This window comes from Euleptes europaea, chromosome 4, assembly GCF_029931775.1.
Source record: "Euleptes europaea isolate rEulEur1 chromosome 4, rEulEur1.hap1, whole genome shotgun sequence".
NCBI lineage: Eukaryota > Metazoa > Chordata > Lepidosauria > Squamata > Sphaerodactylidae > Euleptes > Euleptes europaea.
Genome location: NC_079315.1, coordinates 93193121 through 93216780, shown reverse-complemented (window position 1 = coordinate 93216780; position 23660 = coordinate 93193121). Strand labels below are relative to the sequence as shown.

The 23660-nt window shown below is 41.2% G+C and overlaps 1 protein-coding gene across 2 annotated transcripts in view; it reads left to right on the top strand.

Moving 5' to 3' along the window:
- ERBIN (erbb2 interacting protein) overlaps nucleotides 1–23660 on the top strand; it is a 91595-nt gene that overhangs the window by 47829 nt on the left and 20106 nt on the right. For both annotated transcript variants that reach the window (XM_056849250.1, XM_056849249.1), the window contains exons 8-21: nucleotides 351–414; nucleotides 971–1045; nucleotides 1598–1742; nucleotides 2617–2689; nucleotides 3441–3570; nucleotides 8646–8761; nucleotides 9032–9101; nucleotides 10685–10784; nucleotides 11439–11560; nucleotides 12078–12245; nucleotides 13568–13750; nucleotides 15015–15129; nucleotides 16600–16783; nucleotides 17551–19090. In XM_056849250.1, the coding sequence (XP_056705228.1) occupies nucleotides 351–414; nucleotides 971–1045; nucleotides 1598–1742; nucleotides 2617–2689; nucleotides 3441–3570; nucleotides 8646–8761; nucleotides 9032–9101; nucleotides 10685–10784; nucleotides 11439–11560; nucleotides 12078–12245; nucleotides 13568–13750; nucleotides 15015–15129; nucleotides 16600–16783; nucleotides 17551–19090 (3085 nt within the window). The remainder of the gene's footprint in view (nucleotides 1–350; nucleotides 415–970; nucleotides 1046–1597; nucleotides 1743–2616; nucleotides 2690–3440; nucleotides 3571–8645; nucleotides 8762–9031; nucleotides 9102–10684; nucleotides 10785–11438; nucleotides 11561–12077; nucleotides 12246–13567; nucleotides 13751–15014; nucleotides 15130–16599; nucleotides 16784–17550; nucleotides 19091–23660) is intronic.

The window sequence follows — 23660 nt, the reverse complement described above, 5'->3', positions numbered from 1 at the left end:
CTGATCTGCAGCATTAATTGCCTCACAGTAGTAGTCTTTCAAGGCAGTTTAAGGAGGAATAATTTTCGGAACGAGGACTGAGACTTATGTTTTAATTAAACATAAGTTTAATTAACACCCCTGCACACACTCACACACTGAACTTCTACTTTTTGCTTTGCCGTTATCTGCAGGATCACTGATGTATGATTGTTTAATGGTCTATGAAAATCTGACTCTGTCATCTGTTTTATGGACCTGCTTGAGTATCTAATGTTGATTAAAAAGATGCATCAGTGTAAACACAAGGAGATTGGATATAACTGGTGTTTTCTTAATCCTAATTCTTTATTAATCCCTTTCCTTTACAGAACCATGAGCAGACTGACTCAGTTGGAGAGACTGGACCTGGGAAGTAATGAATTCACAGAAGTGGTGAGTTCTAGCTAAGTAACACAGCTTTCTTAAAACCTCTTATCTGTGAGTCTATTTTTAATCAGTGTCACATATAAAAATCAGCTTAACTACTATTTTGTGGAGCAACTGCTGCCTGTATCTTAATGCTTTAAAGGAATCTATTTTTAAAACTGTCTGCATTATGTAGCTTTCATTTTCTTTCAGTATTGCATTTTGAGTGATACATAGAAAATATTTGCATACACTTCTAAACAAGCAGTATTCATATTTGACTATGTAGTAACCATTTGTGGTACACATGCACAATAAACACTTAATTTATCCAAGTATAATGAAAAACAAAATCAGACTATCTGATTTTGCGTTCACGTATACAATGAAAAGATTCTGGAAGATTCAGCAGCTTTCAGTCTTGTAGATCACTTGAATTCAGTGGCTTGCTGAACATTGTAGTTGACAAAATTTGAACATGTCTAGTCAGAATGAAAACACCAGAGTGTACTATATAGAGAAATACTTTGTTTTGTAATAAATTAAATTTACAGTACATTTTCCATTTTTTTTGTTTTAACAGCCTGAAGTTCTTGAACAGTTAAGTGGGTTAAAAGAATTCTGGATGGATGGTAACAGACTAATTCTTATTCCAGGGGTATGCATTTTTTAAAAATGTTTTATTTTATCTGTACAATGGCATGTTTAAATGACAGTTAAGTTATGAGAGAGAATGTAGTAGAGTGGTCAAAGCATCAGACTATGATCGGTAAGAGCCGGGTTCAAGTTCACCCTCTGCCACGAAACCTTGCTGAGTGACCTTAAGCCTGCTCACTTTCTCTTAGCCTAAGGTAAAATGAAAGGGTATGCCTCTTTCAGATCCTAGCAGGAAGTTTTCATCCTCTCTGAGGCGTAATCTTTGTTTGTCCAGAATTTGTACTTCATGTGAGGAGAGGTTCATCTATATAAACAGTATTTTGAAGTAGGATTTTGGAACAAAATATCTGTAACACATTTTCTTAGATTTGGGTTTTGAGCATAAATGAAAATATGCGCACACTGCTGTGTTTCTAGAAGGCAAATATTACCATCCTGATATGTCATTACAAATGTAGAGCTGTTAGAGTACATTTCAAATGTACCCATAGTCAGAACTCACTATTCATATTTTCATAATGAAGTTTATTGAACTGATGCTTTTCACTTTTAGTTTATGGGCAGTTTGAAGCAATTGACTTACTTGGATGTTTCCAAAAACAACATTGAAACACTTGAAGAAGGCGTTTCTGGATGTGAAAGTTTACAAGACCTACTGTTGTCCAGTAATTCACTTCAGCAGCTACCAGAGTCTATTGGTTTGTATTGTCTGCTAAATTATAAATACTTCAAAAAACTATTAAAAAAACCCCTCACAGAACTATACTAATCCTATTAAAATTGCACTGGCAAAAAAATCAAAATAAATTTTTATTCTACAAATGGACATACTAGACACAGACACAAAAAATGCAAATGCACTTGTGAAAATACTGTTTGTATTTGGAATTAGATCTCGATCAGTGTGTTGAACCAGTGACATTTCCTGGGCCATAATCTAGATAAATATATTTGTTTTATTATGGCTGGAAAATATGGTTTTGAAGCTGTTAAAGGAGGTACGAGAATGGCTAGCAGCATGTTAAACAGAGGCTTACAAATGAAAACATCGTAGTTGATGGTATGCACGGAGGACGCTTGCTAATTAGAGGAAAACTATGTTTGAAATATCTTTCCAAGGAATACCTAGGTATATACTGTCCACAAAGGGGAAATGTTCATGAGGAGAACTTAATTTATAATACAACAGGCATACTTATTTGTATACTGAGTTTATACCCAGCATTTCTGCTGTCATCAGGGCCACCAAGGCCGCTAACCAATTGAAAACATGCATAATAAAAACACATCTTAAAAGACCATTAAAACCAAAGCTAAAATACACATACAAAAAAAACCCCTAAAACATAATACAGGTGCTGAACATTTTCCCTGATACTTCAGGCCTACAAGAAATAACGAACTGTTGCTATCTACTCTCTTCTGTTACATGGATTGGGGGTGGGGGGCAGTTCACAACCAAATTGATCATTTATTTATGCCTATGCTCCTGTGCTCCTCAAATCCGCCCCTCTTATAAGTAGGAGTTTCTGTTCTCATATGAATTTTTAATGAGTTTTTTTTTTGTAACAGGTTCTCTAAAGAAATTAGCAATTCTTAAAATTGATGAGAATCAGCTAATGTATTTGCCAGACTCCATAGGAGGGTAGGTATTTCTGCATGATCTTCTACATTCTAAGAGTGGTAGATGCTTTTGTTCTCTAATGCCTTCAATTTAGGTGGTTATTCTCTTCTCTGGCAAATTAGCACAGGAGTCCCTGACCTCATTGAACTTTGGGCACTTGAATGGTTTTGACTATTTTGAGAACAGGGAATGGGTCTTACTACAAAACATTTGCTCTGGTATAGTGGGGCTAATCATAAGATGTTGGGAGGTTGCAATCCATGCATGGAGGCAGCTTCTAAACGTGTGTTTCCTGTAGATAAAGGTGATGCTTTCTGCTACGGTGAGGTAGAAGAAAACCTAGACTGGCTATTTGCTTTGGGGAAGAAGCAAACAGGTGCCACAAAAACCATTAGAAAATGTGTCTATGCTCACCCTGCTGTTTCGTGGTACCCATTTGCTTCTTCCCCAAAGCAAATAGCCATTCCTGGCTATCTTCTACCTCCCTGGAGCATACAGTAAACATACAAAACACACTGGGTATCACTGCTCTAGTGTATCCATTGGGCTTAAAGAGTTTGGGAGAAGTTCTGCAGGTAGCTTGGGTCATGTGCCTTGGTCTATATTTAAAAGGGCAGCCTTCAGTAGCTCTGAAGAACTTCAGGGCTTGCCGTTCAGCATTCAATTTCCACTTTGTATTACGAATTGGTCCCGTGTGTAATTTTTGTGTTTGATTTTAAAATGATGCTAAGTAAGCTGCACTTTTTAAAAAAACGGATTCCTATTTATTCAGGTTAACATCTGTTGAAGAACTGGACTGTAGCTTCAATGAGATTGAAGCTTTGCCTTCGTCAATTGGCCAGCTCTGTAATATAAGGACCTTTGCTGCAGATCATAACTTTTTAACTCAGTTGCCACCAGAGGTATGTTCGTATTCAGTGACACGTTAATCAGATTATCTAATATCCTGGGTATTAAACTATATTTTATCTGTGTTGTGCCCTTCTTCTATGAACACTCAGCAGCTGAAATTTTGTGATGCATAGCTCTACCTGTATAAATTCCCGAGTCTGTAATCACTAAGATAAAGAAACTAATAAGATATAGAATGCGAAAACATGACAACTCTTGCCTGCCGGCGTTGCTGTTATATTGCAGCTCAGAAATATGGATGAACTTGGGAGCAGGAATGTACTTTTAGGTGAAGGCAGATATAATAGAAAAGGAGAGCTCTTAACATGTTCCCATAGCTGTCGGATAAGCCTAGCCTCATAGCTGAAATGACAGCCGTGCACGTGGGCACATAAAACACTAGCTTAGGCAATCCATCATGATCTTCTCCCCCTGCTTCATGTGTGCCACTTGGTTTTTTAGGTCTTAAGAAGCATTATGAGAATAGTTATCTTTTTGTTCATTGCCTTCTTAACTAAAACTTTTTCTCTTCTTGGCTTCTTGAGGAATTATTTTTAGAGTTTGAGGATTAGAGGGTATCTTTACTGAATTAAGAGCCCTGTGGCGCAGAGTGGTAAGCTGCAGTACTGCAGTCCAAGCTCTGTTCACGACCTGTGTTCGATCCCAACGGAAGTTGGTTTCAGGTAGCCGGCTCAAGGTTGACTCAGCCTTCCATCCTTCCGAGGTCAGTAAAATGAGTACCCAGCTTGCTGGGGGTAAAGGGAAGATGACTGAGGAAGGCACTGGCAAAACCACCCTGTAAAACAAAGTCTGCCTAGTAAATGTCGGGATGTGACGTCACCCCATGGGTCAGGAATGACCCAGTGCTTGCACAAGGGACCTTTACCTTTTTACTGAATGCAGTGAGTGTGCTGTACTTCCACGTTAATGCCACTACTCGGTATATGTTACACCTATCTTATTCCATAGCTATGATACATAGCAGCAGATACAGAATTGTGGCCCTGTAGCTTTCAGGTGAGTTCTGTTTGGTTTAGCATTAATACGAATTATAGTTAAGATCCACGCAGAAGAACATGTGAAAGCATAACTATGGGTAGTTAAAAGATCAGTGGTTTCCTCACTGTAACATCTATAGAAAGGAAGTTGCCAGCAATTTTTATGACCCTAGGACATAGCCTTTGCAGTGACAGTAGTCTTCCATCCAGTAAAATAAAATTTCTAGATATAGGAAGTCTGTCAAAGCTTGTAACTGTAGTTCCCTAGTGTTAAAAGCCACCTGTTAAAGATGGATAATGAAATATCTTCTATACCTCTTGCATTTTAGAGATTCGCAATCCTCAGCAGAGTTACACCCTCTGAGTCCAGCAAACTTAGAGGGCTGGAACAATCCTTCTGGAACTGGATTGCACTGTCAGTATTCTAAAGATCTTCTGCTGTTTCATTATTTAAAAAGCTTTTATAGGTGAACTGCTAAAGAAGGTACATCAAAAGAAAGCACACATTGCAATATTCTTCTATACTGCATTAAGTAGGAACTACATGGGTTACTTGATTTCCCCCAGTTCCAGAGCTCTGTCTTAATGCTCTTTTAAAATGATTAAGTACAGTTTTAATAGCTTAAAATAGTTTCTTTGGTTTCGGGAATAAATTGATGATTGAAGCAGCTGTTGAAACAGTTACCAGTAGGCATAACGTGTTCTAGTGACAGAAGGGCCAAGTGTTTCCGTAAATTCCATAATATTAATAAGACAAATCCTTTCACAGGAGGGATTAAAATTGGATTCTTTTAAATGTGTGCTAAACTTCCTATATAATTTTTCTTTCAGAATAATCTTGTTTGTGACATGAGAACATAAAGCAAACATATACCGTATTTTCCGGCGTACAAGACGACTGGGCGTATAAGACGACCCCCCATTTTTACAGTTAAAATATAGAGTTTGGGATTGTCCTGAGTCCGCGGCCTGGGGCCGGCCCTCGGGACTGCGCCGCAACCCCGCGGCCACCCCCGGTCCTCCTGGGGTGGCTCAACCCCCGGGAAAACAACACCACTTACCGGAGCGGGAGAAAGAGGGGGCGGGGGCGGCCGGACGAGCTGGCAGCGTGCCGGGAGGTAGGGCTGGCGGGCGGAACAGGAGGAGGCCGGGGGCCGACCTCCCGGCATGGAAGAGTGTGTGCCGACCCGACCCGGCCGGAGCAAATCCTGGAGGCGAGGCAGGGAGGGAGCCTCCCCGGGCAGCGGGAGCCCCGCAGCCAGAGACGCCGGCTGTAGCCAAGGCTCAGCCCTGGGCTCCAGTGGGAGGGTGGGAGCCTGAAGTGGCGGGACGTGGCTCTCGGGGGGAGTCGGCGAGGGGAGAAGGGAACGGGGAAGAAGAGAGGGACAGGGGCGAGAGTAAGGGTCCTCGAGAAGGGCGAGGCTAAAGGCAAGGGGAGGACTGAGCCGACGGCCCGCAGAGGGCGGGGCTAAAGGAGGGTTTGGAGGGGAGGGAAGCCCATAAAGACAGAAGCTGAAGCGGAGGCCGGGGAGGAAAGGGAGCATGTTGGGTGTGCTAGGTGGCAGCCAAAACACCCTGTGCTGGGAGAAGAGAGTGGCCACCTTGGCCAGCCGGCCGGCCAGCCGCCTGCCTGCCTTGCGCTGCCACTGGAGCGCAGCCGAGCACTTCCCTCCATGCACCCTGGCGCGCCTGGCTCCGACTCCGAGCCGGGCAGTGAGCGCCCTCGCAGGGCTCGCTTCCCCTCCCTCCTCCAGCGGACATGGACAGAGCTGAGGCGGCTCCCCAGGCAGATTTTCCAGTCCGGCTCAGAATTCAGCATCCGGCGTATAAGACGACCCCCGGCGTATAAGACAACCCCCGACTTTTGAGAAGATTTTCCTGGTAATAAGTAATCTTATACGCCAGAAAATACAGTAGTCTTATAAAACTGAATTTCTGACTATAATTGTGAACTTAGAAAAAGCTTTTTAAGGAAAAATTGAGGAGTTGATAGGTGGACAACACATGAAGCTGCCTTCTACTGAATCAGACCCTTAGTCCAGCAAGGTCAGTATTGTCTACTCAGACCAGCAGCGCCTCTCCAGGGTCTCAGGCAGAGGTCTTTCACATCACCTACTCGCCTTGTCTCTTTTAACTGGAGATGTTGGGGATTGAACCTGGAACCTTCTGTATGCAAAGCAGATGCTCTACCACTGAGCCACAGCCCCCTCCCCTCAATAAAATGTCGGAGACAGCCCACATTTTATTAGTATTTTATGCCTATTTATCTGGCCTCTCCAATTTGCTCAGTACTCTACTAATAAGTATTTAAGTCTACCATTCAGATAACTTGGACACTTTTCCATTTACATTATCAGGTCAGTGACTACCACCATCACTTGTTGCTAGTTGAGATTACTTACGTTTTTGTGAGATGGGGTAGGGCGTAGTGGTTATACACCAAAGGAGATACTGAAAGAAAGAAGCACCTTTTAGTGTTAATTCTAACCAGCAACTGCCTTAGGGTTGCCAGGTCCCTCTTAGCCACTGGTGGGAGGTTTTTGGGGCTGATCCTGTGGCGGGTGGGGTTTGGGGAGGGGAGGGACTTCAATGCCATACAGTCCAATTGCCAAAGCAGCCATTTTCTCCAGGTGAACTGATCTCTATCAGCTGGTGATCAGTTGTTAATAGCAGGAGATTTCCAGCTACTACCTGGAGGTTGGCAACCCTAAACTGTCTATAAAAACCAGTCACAACTGTGAGCTGTAAGAGGCACTTTGGATTCATCTGTAGTAAAGGTAAAGGTAGTCCTCTGTGCAAGCACCGGGTCATTCTTGATCCATGAGGTGATGTCACATCCCGATGTTTACTAGGCAGACTATGTTTGCGGGGTGGTTTGCCAGTGCCTTCCCCAGTCATCTTCCCTTTACCCCCAGCAAGCTGGGTACTCATTTTACCGACCTCGGAAGGATGGAAGACTGAGTCAACCTTGAGCCGGCTACCTGAAACCGACTTCTGTCCGGATCAAACTCAGGTCGTCAGTAGAGCTTTTGACTGTAGAACTGCAGCTTACCACTCTGCGCCATGGGGCTCTTATTCATCTGTAGTACAATATGAAAATAAGGAGTCTTATATTATTTTCTAAAATAACAAAATAGTAAGCAAAATGTTTAAGCAACATACAGTGTACTATCTGAGGTTGCATAAAGGCTCTATCATGTTGTGAATATTTATGGTTATCACAGTCAATCAGTATACACTTTTATTTGGGGAAGTGTCAAAATAATGGAACACTTTGATTAAAATTCTGTAAATTAGCCTTTTTAAAAATCTGTCCACCCTTTGATGAGTTGCATCTGCAGTAATGCAAACTTGGGGCTCAAGTCTACATCAGATGCAAACTCTGCAACAGAGCAACGCTATGGATGGGTGTGATCACCGTCTGCTTGCATCTGCATTCCTCTGAGAGGTGTTGGTGCTGAGTCATCTGCACAGCAGCACAGAGGTTTACTGTGCTGTCCTAAGCAGAGTTACGCCTTAGGAAGCCCATTGATTTCAATGGACTTAGGAGGGCTGTAACTCTTCTTAGGACTGTACTGACAATGTGTACTTTGATCCCTCCTCTCACTTTCTGCCGTATCAGATCCCTGGGCTCCCAGTGACCTAAGAGCCAATTACAGCCTGGGAAGGCTGGCTGCCAAGGGCAAATCTGGCCTGCAGTCCTTAGGTGAGCAAAGTACATGATCTCATTGTGATGCAATTCTCTTCTTGTGGAGCAGAGCATTTTCCCCACCTGTACTGCCAAGGGTCAGATAAGGGTACTCTGTATTTCCCCCTTCCGCGCCATAGCCTTTCATTCTCCTTTTCCTTTTATATCCTCAATAATGTGAATCCTGGCGAGCATAAGGTACCGTTGAATGTTTATTTAGAAAGTGTATGCGCTGCCTCTTCAGAGACATGCTTCAGGTGGGTCACTAGAAAAACAGCATTAAAATAATTATAATTAACAATCTATTAAAACCCCAGCCGCAGCATTAAAACAGTGTTAAAACATTCTGCATTTAATACTTTCATTTGCTGAGTAATCAGGTTTTTTTTTTCTTTTCCAGATTGGCAACTGGAAACATGTAACTGTTCTGTTTCTGCATTCAAATAAGCTGGAGTTTCTCCCGGAGGAAATGGGTGATATGCAGAAATTAAAAGTTATTAATCTAAGTGATAATAGGTTTGTGACTTGCATTCTTCTGCGGGATATATGAAAACTAGTGGATAATGAACATTCAGTGGGTGACCTTGGGGCAGTAAACCCTCAACTTATCCTATTGCGTAAGGGTGTTATAAGGGAAGAAATGGGTAGGGCAGGACCTATGAGTATCACTCTGTACTCCTTGGAGAAGGGGCGGAATAAAGATGGTTAACAAGTGCATCATGGTGTCTAAGTAAAATGGCATTAATCTTGACACTCATTCTTGTGTTTCTTTTTTTTAATTCACAGAATGAAATATTTGCCTTATAGCTTTACAAAGCTGCAACAGTTGACTGCTATGTGGTTATCAGACAATCAGGTGGGCATTATATAAATACAACTGGATATTTTGAATTGTACTTTCTCCAAACCAAGCTTGTAAAAATTAGCAATTAGACCTGAACCAATCACCTTCTAAAAAATTAAGCTTGAATATAACGATCGTTCCTACATTGGTAATTTCTCGTAAAAGTAATTGAAACAAATGTACCTGCTGTCTTTCTCATGAGTCAAAAGACACTTTTTAATATGAGCAGAAATTAGCAAGAAGAAGGGAATTTCCTGCTCTCCTGCTGCAGCCCAGTACGCCCCCCCACAAGCTGCCAGCATGGATCAGGGAATGATCCGGTGCAGAGTGAGGGTGTGTATATTGCGAAGAGGAAGTCAGTGAAAATTGTCAACCTCTCTACTGGTGGAAGTACTTTTCAGCCTGCAGAAAATGTTTGATCCAACTCTTTATTGGCAGCTGTGCATGGGAACTCTTAAGTGACGAAGGACGGTTATTCATGTTCTGCAAACAGGTGTGTGTCCTAAAGAGGCTGCAGTCCAAAAGAGTTTACAGTCCAAATATCCACAAAATTCTTGTAGAGCAGTGCAGCTTTTTCAGCTGCCTCGAATGTGTGTGATACTTCAGTGCAGTTAAACTAGTTTATCTCTCTATAGAATCTGTGATATCCAACAGTGTCCATGGCCTGTTTGTTTGGCCTGTAGTTAAGTAGGTGTGTTTTTCTCTTTCAGCACTAGCATTAGTAAGAAAGGCAGTGAGTATATATTGTAGGAAAAGAATGTGGGTATAGTTTAAACAGTAACTTTTTTTTTTGCTTTGACATTTGGACAGTGATACAAATTGTCAAATTCAGGACCCAAAGGAACTAACATGAATGAGTGGTAGGGGGTTACATGCGTTGGCTGGGATTTTTTTTTTGTGTACTAGCAGTTCCCATTCTAAAAAGACAAGCTATTTCTGAATCTAAATCATGGCGTGTGTGTGTAGTAGTAGAAAGTGCTGAAGGAGAAAAATGCTTGAAGTGCTTGGCTGTGCATGTTTTTCTTTCCAGTTCTGCCATTGTACTCTTATGTGCATATTTTTGGCAGCACTGGCTTTTTTTTTTTGCTTTTGCCTTTTTGACGTGTTTTAGCAAAGTTTGGGTAAGAATCTCTGTAAAAATAAGAATAGTGAATAATGATCTGTTTCTTCAGTAGCTATCAAAGCTATCCCTATTGCAAATATATCCACTGTGTTTTAGCTATCCTAGGAGTGCATTAATCAGTGTTGCTCAGGAAGAGTTATAGAATATGCATTTATTCCATCTTATATTTTATGGCCAGAAAGAGTGTCAGAGGCTTTGTTATTAATTGTGTGTTAGGTGTATTCACATATCACAAATTGTTCATGAAAAGTATTCATGTTCATGTTCTCCCTCCCCCTTCCTTGGTGTGCCTCTGAGACTGCAGGCTTTCTGGTGTGCTTGGAATTGTGATCTTGGCACAATGGGAAGAGGAAGGGGAGAGAAAGTGCTTGAGTTGAATCAACCTTTACTGGTTTGTTCTTGTTTCTTTGTAATGTCTGAATATGACCAATATATGCATTCTCAACGCATTGTACCTCTTTTGCATTTTCAGTCTAAACCGCTCATTCCCCTTCAAAAAGAAGCTGACCCAGAAACACAGAAAACGGTACTTACTAATTACATGTTCCCCCAACAACCAAGATCTGAAGATGGTAAGAACTTTGTCATCAAAAATTCTGCCAGATAGAAGGGAGGCTCTGTTTAGAGATCTCTTTGCCCTGCTACCCTTTTCCACCAGTAGAGGCACCTTTAAATGCCCATGATTTCGTAACTTGGAAGTGCTGAGAGATAATACTGTCAATTACACTAATCTGTTTCCAGGCCCAAGACCACAAATACATTCTCAGCAGAATGGGTAGGTGAAAAGCCCACAAGTTCAAAAAGCTATATAGTGACACATCACTCAGATTTGTTTTTCAAACTAGAGAAGCTGAAAGTAAATAGGCTAAGGAAGTCAATATCATTAGACTCAATGGTTTAAACAGGGGCCAAACAATTTATAATTGTGAGGTATCGCTTTCCTGTTTTGTTTTCTGCTACTAGAATAGGGAACTTCTGCTTATCATAGAAGAATGGGCATAGATCCAGTTGACAAAAGATTGCCTACTTTGCAGCTTATGAATGGTACCTGTGAAAACCTGAGCATCCAGTTTGTCAAACTCTGATGGTGCTTAAATTGGCAACTTCCATGTTTTCATTCACAATGAGTACAATCTATATTCAAAAGGAAAGTGGTTAATATGAAACATTTATCATTTGTATAAAGTACTTTTATTTGCACAGTAATCAACTTTTCTTTTGTCTAGTTATGTTCACATCAGATAATGAAAGTTTCAATCCTTCACTTTGGGAAGAACAAAGGAAACAACGAGCTCAGGTGGCTTTTGAATGTGATGAAGACAAAGATGAAAGGGAGGCACCGCCCAGGGTATGTAATGGCTTTATTCTGTCATGGTTTACTTCATAAGTTTCAAGTAACATCATCATCTGCTTTGGTTAGCATCATTTACTGTCAGTAATCTTTGGCCTAAGTGCCTTTTTTCCACCCCCTTCCACAAGGTCCCTTATGCACCTTGTGAATTTCTTGAGAATTACAGTTTTAGCTTAGAAAATCTGCATGCACAGTATTTGACCCAAAGCTATTTGTGTGTAAAATGATTTATGGGTTCCTGATGTGAAATAACGAATGCGTAGAAGGTCTTGACTTGGCTGGGGCTTGGATGAAAGGATAACCTGGGAACCCCCAGTGTTCCTTAAACCCACCTGGTTCCTTAAAGAAAGGATGAGGTAGAAACATAATAAAGAGACTCTGTTGCTGTATAGAGGTTTCAGTGTCAAGAGCCGGTTCATGAGTGTGATGGAATGGTTCTTTGCTCCCCTGTCTGTCTGTCAGTGATGTTCAGAATTAGAAGCAATATTTAATTTATGAAGTTTCTTTTCCTTAGGAGGGCAATTTGAAGAGATATCCAACACCTTACCCTGATGAGCTGAAGAATATGGTCAAAACAGTTCAAACAATAGTGCACAGATTGAAAGATGAAGAAAATCTAGAAGTTGCTCATAAAGACACAAAGCAAGAAAATCAAGTTTCAGTGAAGGATGTGGGTGTAAAGGTTAGAATCAATATCTTTTTCTGTTTTGAAAAACTTTCAATTGTGATATTGTGGTCATTTTTATGAAATATTAAAATATGACCCATGGATCTTTGTGTGTTTCCATAAAAAATTGCTGATTGGCCTTAAATAAAGGCTGTATGAATTAAAGGCTGTATGAATTATACATTTCACAAAGCATTTATCTCGCCGTAGGCCTATGAGTGATTTAACACTACCAGGATAACTGGAAATTATTAAGAAGTGGCTTCAGTAATATTTTTTCATTCTTAACAGTAGAGCATCTTGGCTTTTCTGTTATTCCTGAGTTTTGATGCATCCCCCCCAATTTTATGTGGGTTTTTTATAAGTTTATAAGGACCGCCTTCTCCCATATGAACCTACCCACTCCATCCTCAGAGGCCCTGCTTTGGTTACCCCTGCCATCTGAGACTACATGGATGGCAACCCAATAAAGGACTTTCCTAGTCATGGCACCAAAACCTTGGAACTCCCTCCACAGGGAGATTCACCTTTCTTGCTCGATCATTGTCTTCTGCCAGTGGGTAAAGACGTTTTTGTTTCATTTGGCGTGTCTCCAATAACCATTATTGGTCCTCCTCCCTAGTTTTGGTGTTGAGTTTTCATTGAATTATTTTATAGTTTTAAATGTTTTTAACTATGCATATGTTGTATTATTTTTATGTGTGCCACCTTGGGGACCCCGATGGGGTGGAAAGTTGGAACAAAAATGTTTTAAATAAATAAAACGTGTTGGGTCATTGTGGTATAATGGTTGAAATGGATTTGGAAATGGGAAACTAGGTTCAAATCCCTATTATTTGAATTGGTTAGGCCTCTCATTGTGGTGTGAGGCTAAAATGCTGCTCTGGGCATATTGGAGAGGGGCAGGATACACAAATAAATAGAACCAAGTTGTTAGAACACAGTTTACAACAGATGTGTTTTCCACTTTTTGAAAGATCTTTCACATTTTAACCTTTTTTCAATCAATGGCATAGTTTAGAAGAGTCTAAAGTGCCAGGTTCTCACAGGGGCAGATGTGATTGGAAAGGTCAAGCATTCAGGACAGAGGAAAGCTGAGGTGGGTGGAATACTATGCATTGGCATTAAGATCTAATGGCAAAATACTGTTCTCTGGGGTCATCACCAGTGCTTTAGGAGGGGAGTAGCTTCCTGTTGTCTCTATACTTACTGATGTGGAGGACCTCCACCATGACTACTTAAACCTGTACCCACTCTTATAAACAACCTGTTGAGCTTTTTTTGCCTCCTTCAGTATGCTTTCTTTAACAATGTTAATGTCTTTAAATCTACCATAGACTTCAGAAATCACTACTGCAAAGAACAAAACAGAAAATGAGCAGACTATCATGATGGGAAATTGCTTGCAGAAGCCTAACGAACTAGGGGCTGAGAATAGCTCTGGAAACTCACAGATGAATGCCCAAGTTAAAACCTCAGAGAAGCCAGTGCCGATTGCTAATCATGAAGACATGCCTGAGGTATGTATTTAAGTAGTTATATCCTAGTGTAAGTGGCAGCCAGGGGCGCGCAGTGTGATTTAGAAGCGTTATAAATAGCATAGTAAAATACATTTTAAAATAATTTCTTTTAAAAAGTCATTAAAAATTATGGTACGCTTGACAAACAGCTAAAGCTAGCCAGCGAGTCCACGTGACTGTTCTTCTCTCCTCTTGAAATGCGAAGCAGCTTGAAAGGCTGTATTTGCAGACACAGCAGCACCCTTTCACTGATACTCCTCTCTGCTGGTGAATGAGTTGGTGCGCGTTCTCCAAAGCTCTCCTCATGTGTAGTGCATCACCTCTCCACACTCAGCAGATCTGTGTACCTGAGTGGAAAACAACCTCCCCCCTTTTTAGAAAGCTCCAGAAGCTTTTTAAAAAGTCTGTCTTTTGAGTAAATACAGCAGTTCATAATATTGGAACCTGCTTGCATCGGCAGCTTCACAGTGTAATTCAGAGAACATCAAATACGAACCATCTTGAAGGACGCCAAGAAGCTGGTTCCTGCCTCATTCTATATACCAGTGTGATGAACTCATTAATTTAAAGTTGGGTAAATGAAGGATGATAGTGGAGATATCAAAGGGCTTAGAACCTAATTTAGCCCTTCCTTTTGACATGTCTTCTGCAAAAGGGTTGTTTCAGTCAATATTAGACAGAAAATTTCTGGAAACCAAGTCTGGAGGGCAAGAAGTTGGTGGTTTTAAATGTAAATTTGAAGGAAATTAAAATGTACTTTCTTCTGAAACTTTACTCCTTTAAGGACAGGGGCTTCATTGTATGTAATTTAGCATTTAAATTATACTATGTGATATTGTTACAGAATCTAAAAAATATAAATACCTTTGAGGTATTACAACACTATGCCAAATGTTAGAAGTGGAACTATAAGTTGCTACATCAAAAGGAACCTATGAGTATAAGCTGCTGTTGGTATGCTTACTCTTTTCTTTCGGCTGATGCTGTTGATCCAAAGGGGAGAGGGAGAAGGGGGTGAGTCCTTGGTGTGTAGCTGTTTTTGAAGCCCAGCCTTTTGACTTAAGCTGCCCGTTAAAGCTATTCTTTTCTGAAGCAGCTGCAGTGCAGTATGAGCAGTTACAGGAGTCATAAAACAAAGTGGGGAAACTGCAGTGTGTCCCCAGAAATGCTCAGGCATACTTAAAGGTTGCGTTGGATAATAATAACTTTTCACTTTGGCTAACATCTGTAAATGTACGCCATGTTTTTTTCTGTCCTTCGACAGGAGTCAGAAGACCTCTCCTCTGATGAAGAAATGAAAATCGCAGAAATGAGGCCACCCTTGATAGAAACTTCCATTAATCAGCCAAAAGTGGTAGCCCTTGGTAGCAGCAAGAAAGGTTGGCTTAAACTATCTGACAAGCTTTCTGATCATTTTCTAGCACACCTATAGAGATTTTCAGCACTGGTGCTTTTGGGCTGGTACACGTCCTTTTTGGTTGGTTGAACATATTTTCATGTGCTTTATTGACAGAAACATAGTCACAGAAGTCACTGTAATCCTAGCATGTAACAGGCATTGCAATCCTTTGTATGTTTATTCAGACCCAGGCACCACTGAAAGCTGGTATAGTGGTTAGAACAATAATCCCCAGTATGGTGTCCGTGGGCATCATGGCTCCTAACCATGGACTCCCTGTCAACCAATTGCTGCCTTGAAAAAGCATTTCTTCCCCAAACCAACAGGCCAGTCGTGGCTTCCTGCATCTCACTGGAGCCCAGGAGGCAGCACTTTTGTGTCTGCAGGGAGCACCCATTCATAAACAGCTGCTTCTATCATAGAAGGATGCTTGGCTTGCAGCCTTCCAACATGCTGAGATTTCCCCCTGTGGCAACCATTCTGTGATAGCACCCACTCCCTGTTCACCAAGTTTCAAAAGTGCCCCCAGGATCAACAAGATTGGGTACCATATCGTAGACTAGAATGGGGAGACCTGGGTTCAAATTCCTATTCAGCTGGGAGACCTTGAGTCAGCCTCTCTTGCTCAGTCTAATCTATCCCACAGGGTTCTTGTGAGGATAAAATGGAGAGAGCCCTTGTAGGTACGCTGCCAAAGTTCCTTAGGGGAAACAAAATAATTGATATAGTGAAGCTCACTAATAAAGGTGCAGCTCGAGATTTTAAAAATTATTTCTTTTTCTCTGTTTAAATGTTGTTACATCACTGTAACCAGCATGGTGTAGTGGTTAAGAGCAGTGGTTTGGAGCGGTGAACTCTGATCTGGAGAACCAGGTTTGATTCCGCACTCCTCCACATGAGCAGCGAAGGCTAATCTGGTGAACTGGATTTGTTTCCTGACTCCTACACATGAGGCCAGCTGGGTGACCTTGGGCTGGTCACACTCTCTCAGCCCCACCTACCTCACAGGATGTTTGTTGGGAGGAGGGGAGGGAAAGGTGATTGTAAGCTGGTTTGGTTCTTCCTTAAGTGGTAGAGAAAGTCAGCATAGAAAAACCAACTCTTCTTCTTCTGTATTGCTAAGGGAAAATGATAAGAATACATAATTTGTTCATCTTTATTTTGGTTCAGTGCATTTTTCTGTATGCCTTGAAACATAGTAATTTGTCAAATATTTCTTTTTATAAAATACCAGAGTTATAACTGCATACCTAAGAAGTCCATTTATTTCAGTAGTAAGGAAGTTTTACTTTTATTCAGTGCAAACTTAACATAAAGCTGTTTTGGTCTGAAATTCTGAGTTGCACAAGCAATTTACTTGTGCATATTCAACAGAATATGAAAATTAGGCTTTCTTAAATTACTATGATGCATTTCTATGCACATACTAAATTGAACTGCATTTTTTCAGATGACAGTAACGATGTAGATTCACTGTCGGATGAACCTACTCGCAATAGTAACCAAAACAACAGCAATTGTTCCTCTCCTTCTCGGATGTCTGATTCAGTTTCTCTAAATACTGACAGCAGCCATGAAGCATCAATGTGCTCTCCAGAGAAAGAGACAAACATGTCCATCGCTTCCAAAATCAGGTTTGAGAAATCTTATTCAATAACTATATTTGGAATATTGAGTGCAATTGTTCAATTGTTAAAGTTTGTTCTAGAAATTTGACAGTGAAATTGTAATCTCCAGTTTGAAACAAAGAAGAGTTCGCATATTGCATTTCTAATGCCAGTTGCAGAGTGCCTTGAAGTGCCCTTCTGATGTGGTTTGCCCAGTTGTCCCAAGAAGGCACCAGGATTCTCCAGATAAATGTACCGATGCATACCACTCAAACCAAACATCATATGAAAGGAAATCTCATTACTTACCCAGCTTTATGGGTTCTTTAGGATAACCAGGGCCTTTGGAATTTTATTCTGCTAGTTGCCCCCTAGCAGCTCTGAATGGAGGAGGGAGGATTGGGGGGATAGTCTCTTCCACTCATAATGGTGGAAGCAAACTTGCAGCTGGCAGGCAAGTAAATAGAGTATGGAAGATACTGTCCTTGGCTAAGATAACATTGGGTCTACTGCTATCATGGAAGGAAGGAAGGCTTTTGCTTTCTTCTTTCTTGACATAGGGCTGAAGAAGCAGCTGAAGATACAGGTATAGTTATAGCTGATAGATTGCAGCCTTCCATTGCTGTGTTCTGATTTGCTTGGCTGTTACTGTTTTTACAGAGTTTTTCTTGGATTCTATAACTTTAAATGCATGGTCAGATGGTGCAGAATAATTTAAACAAGCATACACCTGCCAAAAGTTGTGTGAGAAGGTTGATCTTACGCTCTTGAATTAACAATATTTTTGTTTTCAGGCAAGAAGATGAAAATTCTAATAGCCTCTTACAAAATGGAGGTGAAATAAATGTCACAGCAGAAGAAAAACTGGTTGCCCAAGAAAAAGTTACCAATTTTACTGAATTTACATTAAGCATTGAAGAGAGATTAGCTTTAATAGAGAAAGGTGTTGAACTAAACAGTGCTACTGATGAAAGTCACAAATTGCAGCAAATCAGCATGAATATCTGCAAGTTGGCTGGTGAGGAAGGAATGCAATCAAGTGCGGAACGAATAAAAACACAGGAAGTAGCATCCATTAAGGGCTTTATAAACAACAATTTGAAAGTAGAGATGGAGCACATGGAAAATGAAAAGAAATATTCTAATCTGTGCTCTCTAAGTAATGTTAATGGACATTCTGAGGAAGTACCTCACTCTGCAGGAAAATCAGAACTGAAGAGAAGTGCTACACTTGATACAGATTCTTCTTCGGAAATGTGTCTCTCAAAGAGCACTGAAGACTTGTCCCCACAGCGGAGTGGGCCAGTTGTAAAATCTCACAGCATAACTAATATGGACATGGGCGCTCTGAAAATCTATGATATTATCAACGATAATGGATCACAGCAACCGAGTGCCATAGTGAAATCAGCACCCTCAGTTCCAGATGGAAAAAATATTGTCCGTAGCAAGTCCGCTACTCTCCTCTGTGACCAGCCATTGCAAGTATTTCCTGGATCTTCATCTTCATCCTCTGATCTAATATGTACAAAAACCGTTTTCAAGTTTGATTCAAATCACAATCCTGAAGGTACTAATGTAATAAGAGGGCAAGAGACAAATACTTCACAGCCACTTGGTAATCTCCAGTATAACATTCAATACAGCAGCAGTATGGCAGCCAAAGACACTCTGTGGCCCCAAAAGCAGAACTCTCTCATTGAACAAAGTTGCCCGCATCCTCAACGTTTGCCTAGGTCAGATACTGTAGAAGGTTGCGGTCCTGTGAAATACTCTGCCAACATGAATTTCTCCAACCATAACAATGTTAGAGCAAGTGCTGCATATAATATGCATCAAAGGATGGGTGGGAGGCACATGGAAATGTGGGCTGTTCCACCAAATGACAGACTTCTATCAGGGGCAACGAGGAATACCCTTCAGCGGCAGAGCAGCGTATCTTCCACTGCTTCCATGAACATTGGTGATACGGGACCTCCCCGGCGTCCTCAGATTCCTGAGGGGGATTATTTAACATACAGGGATTTGCATTCGATGGGAAGAGTCCCGCCCATAATGTCAGGAGGACCACAAAGACCACTTTCTGCAAGAACCTATAGTGTTGATGGTCCAAATGTACCCCGACCGCAGAGTGCTCGCCCCTCAGCAAACGAGATACCCGAGAGAACTATGTCAGTTAGTGACTTCAATTATTCAAGGACTAGTCCCTCTAAAAGAACAAACCCAAGAGTTAATTCTGAACACTCTCTGTTAGATGGTCTAGGAAAAAATAAAGTCCCTCATGACTGGAGGGAACAGGTGCTGCGACATATTGAGGCCAAAAAGTTAGAAAAGGTAAGGAACAGTGATGTTTTCTATTCATTCTGTAAAAGTGAGCCATCCAGCTATTTTGAGTGGTGCATGTCCTACAGTTACAATAGAGTGTGTTGCAGTTTTAATAGTGTGATACATTCGGTTGCATTCAGCCACGCAATAACTGACCATATAAAAATCCCAATATTTACAATAGTTAGCTTCTATGAAAGCTGTGTAATATTTATTTGCTGCAAAGTTTAGTAAATGTGAAATCTGACAGTGATTTCGTAATAACCCAGAATGACTCAATGGGCTGGATCCCATATCACTGCGGTGACATTGTAACATACTTGAGTGGTATTGTGTCTAATGATAATCTGAGGGGGTAGTAGACAGTTCCTGCTTAACTGCCATACCTCCCAGAAAGCTGCGCCAACTTGCCATGGAATTTACTAGTGCCATATGATTGTTATGCAAAACATTTCTGTAAATACGAGGATCAGAAAAAGCAGCCAAACGTAACTGTGGTTATCTATACAACTAATAGCCACCTGTGGCACCCACCATGGGGATCAAAAAATCTTTATAGGAAAGACACCCAGGGTTAAATCCTTACAACAAAGCCACCCTCAGGTGTACAGAAAAATCTGAATGTTTTTAGAATTAACAGCGTAGAAAACAATGGGAGGGGCTGTCGCTCAGTGGTAGAGCATCTGCGTGGCATTCAGAAGGTCCCAGGTTCAATTCCCGGCATCCCCAGTTAAAGGGACTAGGCAAGTAGGTGATGTGAAGGACCTCTGCCTGAGACCCTGGAGAGCGGCTGCCAGTCTGAGTAGACAATACTGACTTTGATAGACCAAGGTTCTTATTCAGTATAAGGCAGCTTCACGTGCATGTGTTAAGTATTTTGACAACTGTGATGTGTCATGAGAATACTTCACTGGGTGGTATTTTTGGTTGCCAAGACAACCCCAAACAACAACATAATGTAAATATCTTATGTAGTGAATCTGGAGAAAGGTTTAGAGCCCTTTCCCAAGCATCTGGCTGGATGGTGACAACACTGCAGTGAAATGGGGTGGGAGGCAGGAATTGGGGAAGAGAGAGGCCGTGGGGTGAGAGGGTGCGAAGAAGGAAAAAGCAGTCGTCAGCAAAAGTGGAGCAGATGAGCAGGGACATGGAGCAGGATTGGTGTGAAAGGAAGAATGCGGAGCTGGAGTATGCATAGAGGTAGCGAAAGTGGATCCAATGGCAGCTGGAAGAGGAAGTTAATGGGGTGCTAGTGGGGTGGCTTATTGGGAGGCAGCCATAGGCAGGAAGTAGAGGCAGTGGAGGGTATATGAATGGGACTTTCCCTACTACGCAGGTCTCCAGCATGTAAGGACAATTCTTAACACTGTCAAAACTTGCTGATCAAATGGACTGTTGGGGGTGCTGATGCATGTATTAAAGAGAATTAACTTGTTTCGTTCTATTGAAGAAATCAGCAAGCTTTAATGTTAACGACCATAGTGACCTAATCTGTACAGAAATGATGTAATGGTCATAGATCAGGGGTTGAGTTTCCTTGAAAATGCTGGCTTATCCCTCTTCCTGTTCTTTCACTCCATGAAGCGCCATTCCCCGTGAAGGGCCTTTTGCTTTCAGAAGTGGATCTCTGCATCCAGCCTGTTGTGTGTTTTGAACTTGTGCACAAGTATCAGGTTTCAGGTTCACATTTCAGTTTCACCAGTTTGTGGTAGATAAGGGGTTCATTATTTTGTTTACTGTTCCTTTAAGACTGTTGTAAGGGGTATATAATTCTGTAGCTGACTTCCACAGGGAGTGCAACCTTTTAAAGCCTAGCTTGTATATTAGATCCTGGAAAGTTAGGCAGCTTGCCGTGTATTGTTCGTATTTGGCTTTGGTTATGCAGGCTGACAGTTAGCGGCCTATAGCGGCTGCTGAAAATGCACCAGTGCTTCTCGCTCAGTGTCTTATAGCAGTTTATGGTGAAAGAGCAATCTTTTTCAAGTATCTTTCCACTTTTGGAAACACCTAGGACTGCTTATGTTCACATACAGTAGAATATCTGTTACTATTCAAATTGGGTCTGTTTTTTCACCTAACCAGGCAAGGGTACTGCAAATGATTCTTCGATCACCTAGGACCGATAGAATTAGTAAATATGATATAAACGATGGTATGCAAATTAATTGTTTTTTAAAGAAAATGACAACATTTTGTCCATGGTACTTTATGTTTTGGGGCAACACACTTGTTACCAGACGCTGGAGGCAAAGAGTAGGGGATGGATAACTCCATCGTACCATGCTTGTGACTGACTAGTTGGAGACAGAAGGCTAGGCTATTTGAGCAAGATTTTTCCTCAGTCCTTATTAAATTACTCTTGGGTAGAAGCAAGACTTCATGTTAGATGGTTGTTTCCTATTGATCATCTTTAACAATGCTTATGTAAACATTTACATTTATTGTTACGGCCATTGGCCAGCACAGCTTATGTAAACTATGTAAGACTGCTGCACTATATTTTTACTAAAACTTGTGTGAAGGAGAGATAAAAAAAGTTAGGCAGCCTGCAGTTTTCCTGCAGGTTATGAAATGTGCAGCCATGAAAAAAGAACCAAAGAAGCATCCACATATATCTGATAACTAGCCAAAACATGTAGTTTGCCACTGTCTCTACCCTTCCCTTCATCAGAACTTGAGAGAAGTTTGGAAACAGTGAAAAGTCTGGAAGGACAAGCTCCCTTCTCTGTTCACGCTGGTGTCTCTAAAAATTAAACAACTGTAGGAGTGACTGTCTTGTCCTCCTTTTATTCAGAAAAGAGAAGGATTTGCCAGTGTAACCATATTGAGATTTAAAACACTCAGTATTGTACCAAGAATCCCCCCATTTTCCCCATTTAGAAGAGTGCAGTGAAATGTTGCATTATTACGTTGTCTCTTAACAAAAGCAAGGGCTGATTGCCTCCTGGCCCAGCAGCACTGAGGGCAAACCTTGCAGTGTAGCAAAGTGTTTTCTACTGGCCATCTGTAACTCCAGATGTACTTTGTTTTCCAATAGTTATTACTTTGCTATCCTTCTGTTTGTTTTATAAATTTGTGACTGTAGACTGACTTTGGTGTTCCATAATAGTAACCAGAGAGCAAAAAGCTTGGTGCAGTGTTCACACTCATAGAAACCTTACATAAATTTGTTAAAAGCCATTAATTCATTACTTTTTTTAAAAGTCATTTTTTTATGATAGCAGTTAACTGTGTTTTCTGGTTAGCATAATTATCAGACGGGTTGATCAAAGTCAGTGTGTGTGTACGTTCTAAATAAAGCTAATGGTTTAAAAATACTTGACCATTATTTGACTGCTATTTTTCCAGTTGTATGCCCAGTTCTAGGCTCTTTGAAAATCATTGTGATATTCGCAGCTTCCAAGTGAATTTAAATGTGAATTCACATAATGTGAATTTAAAGATCAGCCCCCATCTGTGTCTCACTTAGGAATGGGCTAGGTGCTATAAATATAAGTATAATGAAGTACCGTATATACTCGTGTATAAGCCGAGTTTTTCAGCCCCAAAAAAGTGCTGAAATTTCCCCATTTTGGGGGTGAAATTAGGCACCTCTGCTTATACTCGGGTCGGCTTATACCCGTGTATATACGGTAGGTTTACTACTGACAAACACATAATTGGACCTGACACTGTTACAGCAAATCTGACTATATATAAGCACCAGTTACGTGTGTGTGTGTGTGTGTGTGTGTGTGTGTGTGTGTGTGTGTGTGTGTAAAGTGCCTTGAAGTCGCAGCCGACTTATGGCAACCTCTTTTGGGGTTTTCATTCCAAGAGACTAGCAGAGGTGGTTTGCCAGTGCCTTCCTCTACACTGAAACCCTGGTATTCCTTGGTGGTCTCCCATCCAAATACTAACCAGGGCTGACCCTGCTTAGCTTCTGAGATCTGATGAGATCAGGCTAGCCTGGGCCATCCAGGTACATACCAAGTCAAACCCAGCTGTGTATATACAGTAAGGTATCTTGCCATATTTTGTGCAATTTGTTTGGTAGAAAAAGGTAAAGGTAGTCTCCTGTGCAAGCGCCGGGTTATTACTGACCCATGGGGTGACATCCCATCACAGCGTTTACTAGGCAGACTTTTTTATGGGGTGGTTTGCCATTGCCTTCCTCAGTCATCTGTACTTTACCCCCAGCAAGCTGAGTACTCATTTACCGACCTTGGAAGGATGGAAGGCTGAGTCAATCTTGAGCCAGCTAACTGAAACAGACCTCTGTCAGGATTGAACTCAGGTCGTGAGCAGAGCTTTGACTGCAGTACTGCAGTTTACTACTCTGCGCCATGGGGCTCCTAATGAGTTTGGTACAGAATGCAAAACTTTAAAACTCTAACCCAGCTTGGCTTTAAACTACGTTGATACTTTTGAAGTTCTACAGAAGTTAAAAAGTGTGTGTCTAAATACTTTTTCTGCATGTTGGAGTAAGTATCTGTAAACTATAGTAAGTAAATGCATTGTGTGGTAAGGAATTCAGAGGTTTGAATCTGCAAGTTTTGCTTGTACTCAGTTGCTTAATTCCAGTGTTACTCTAGTGGTA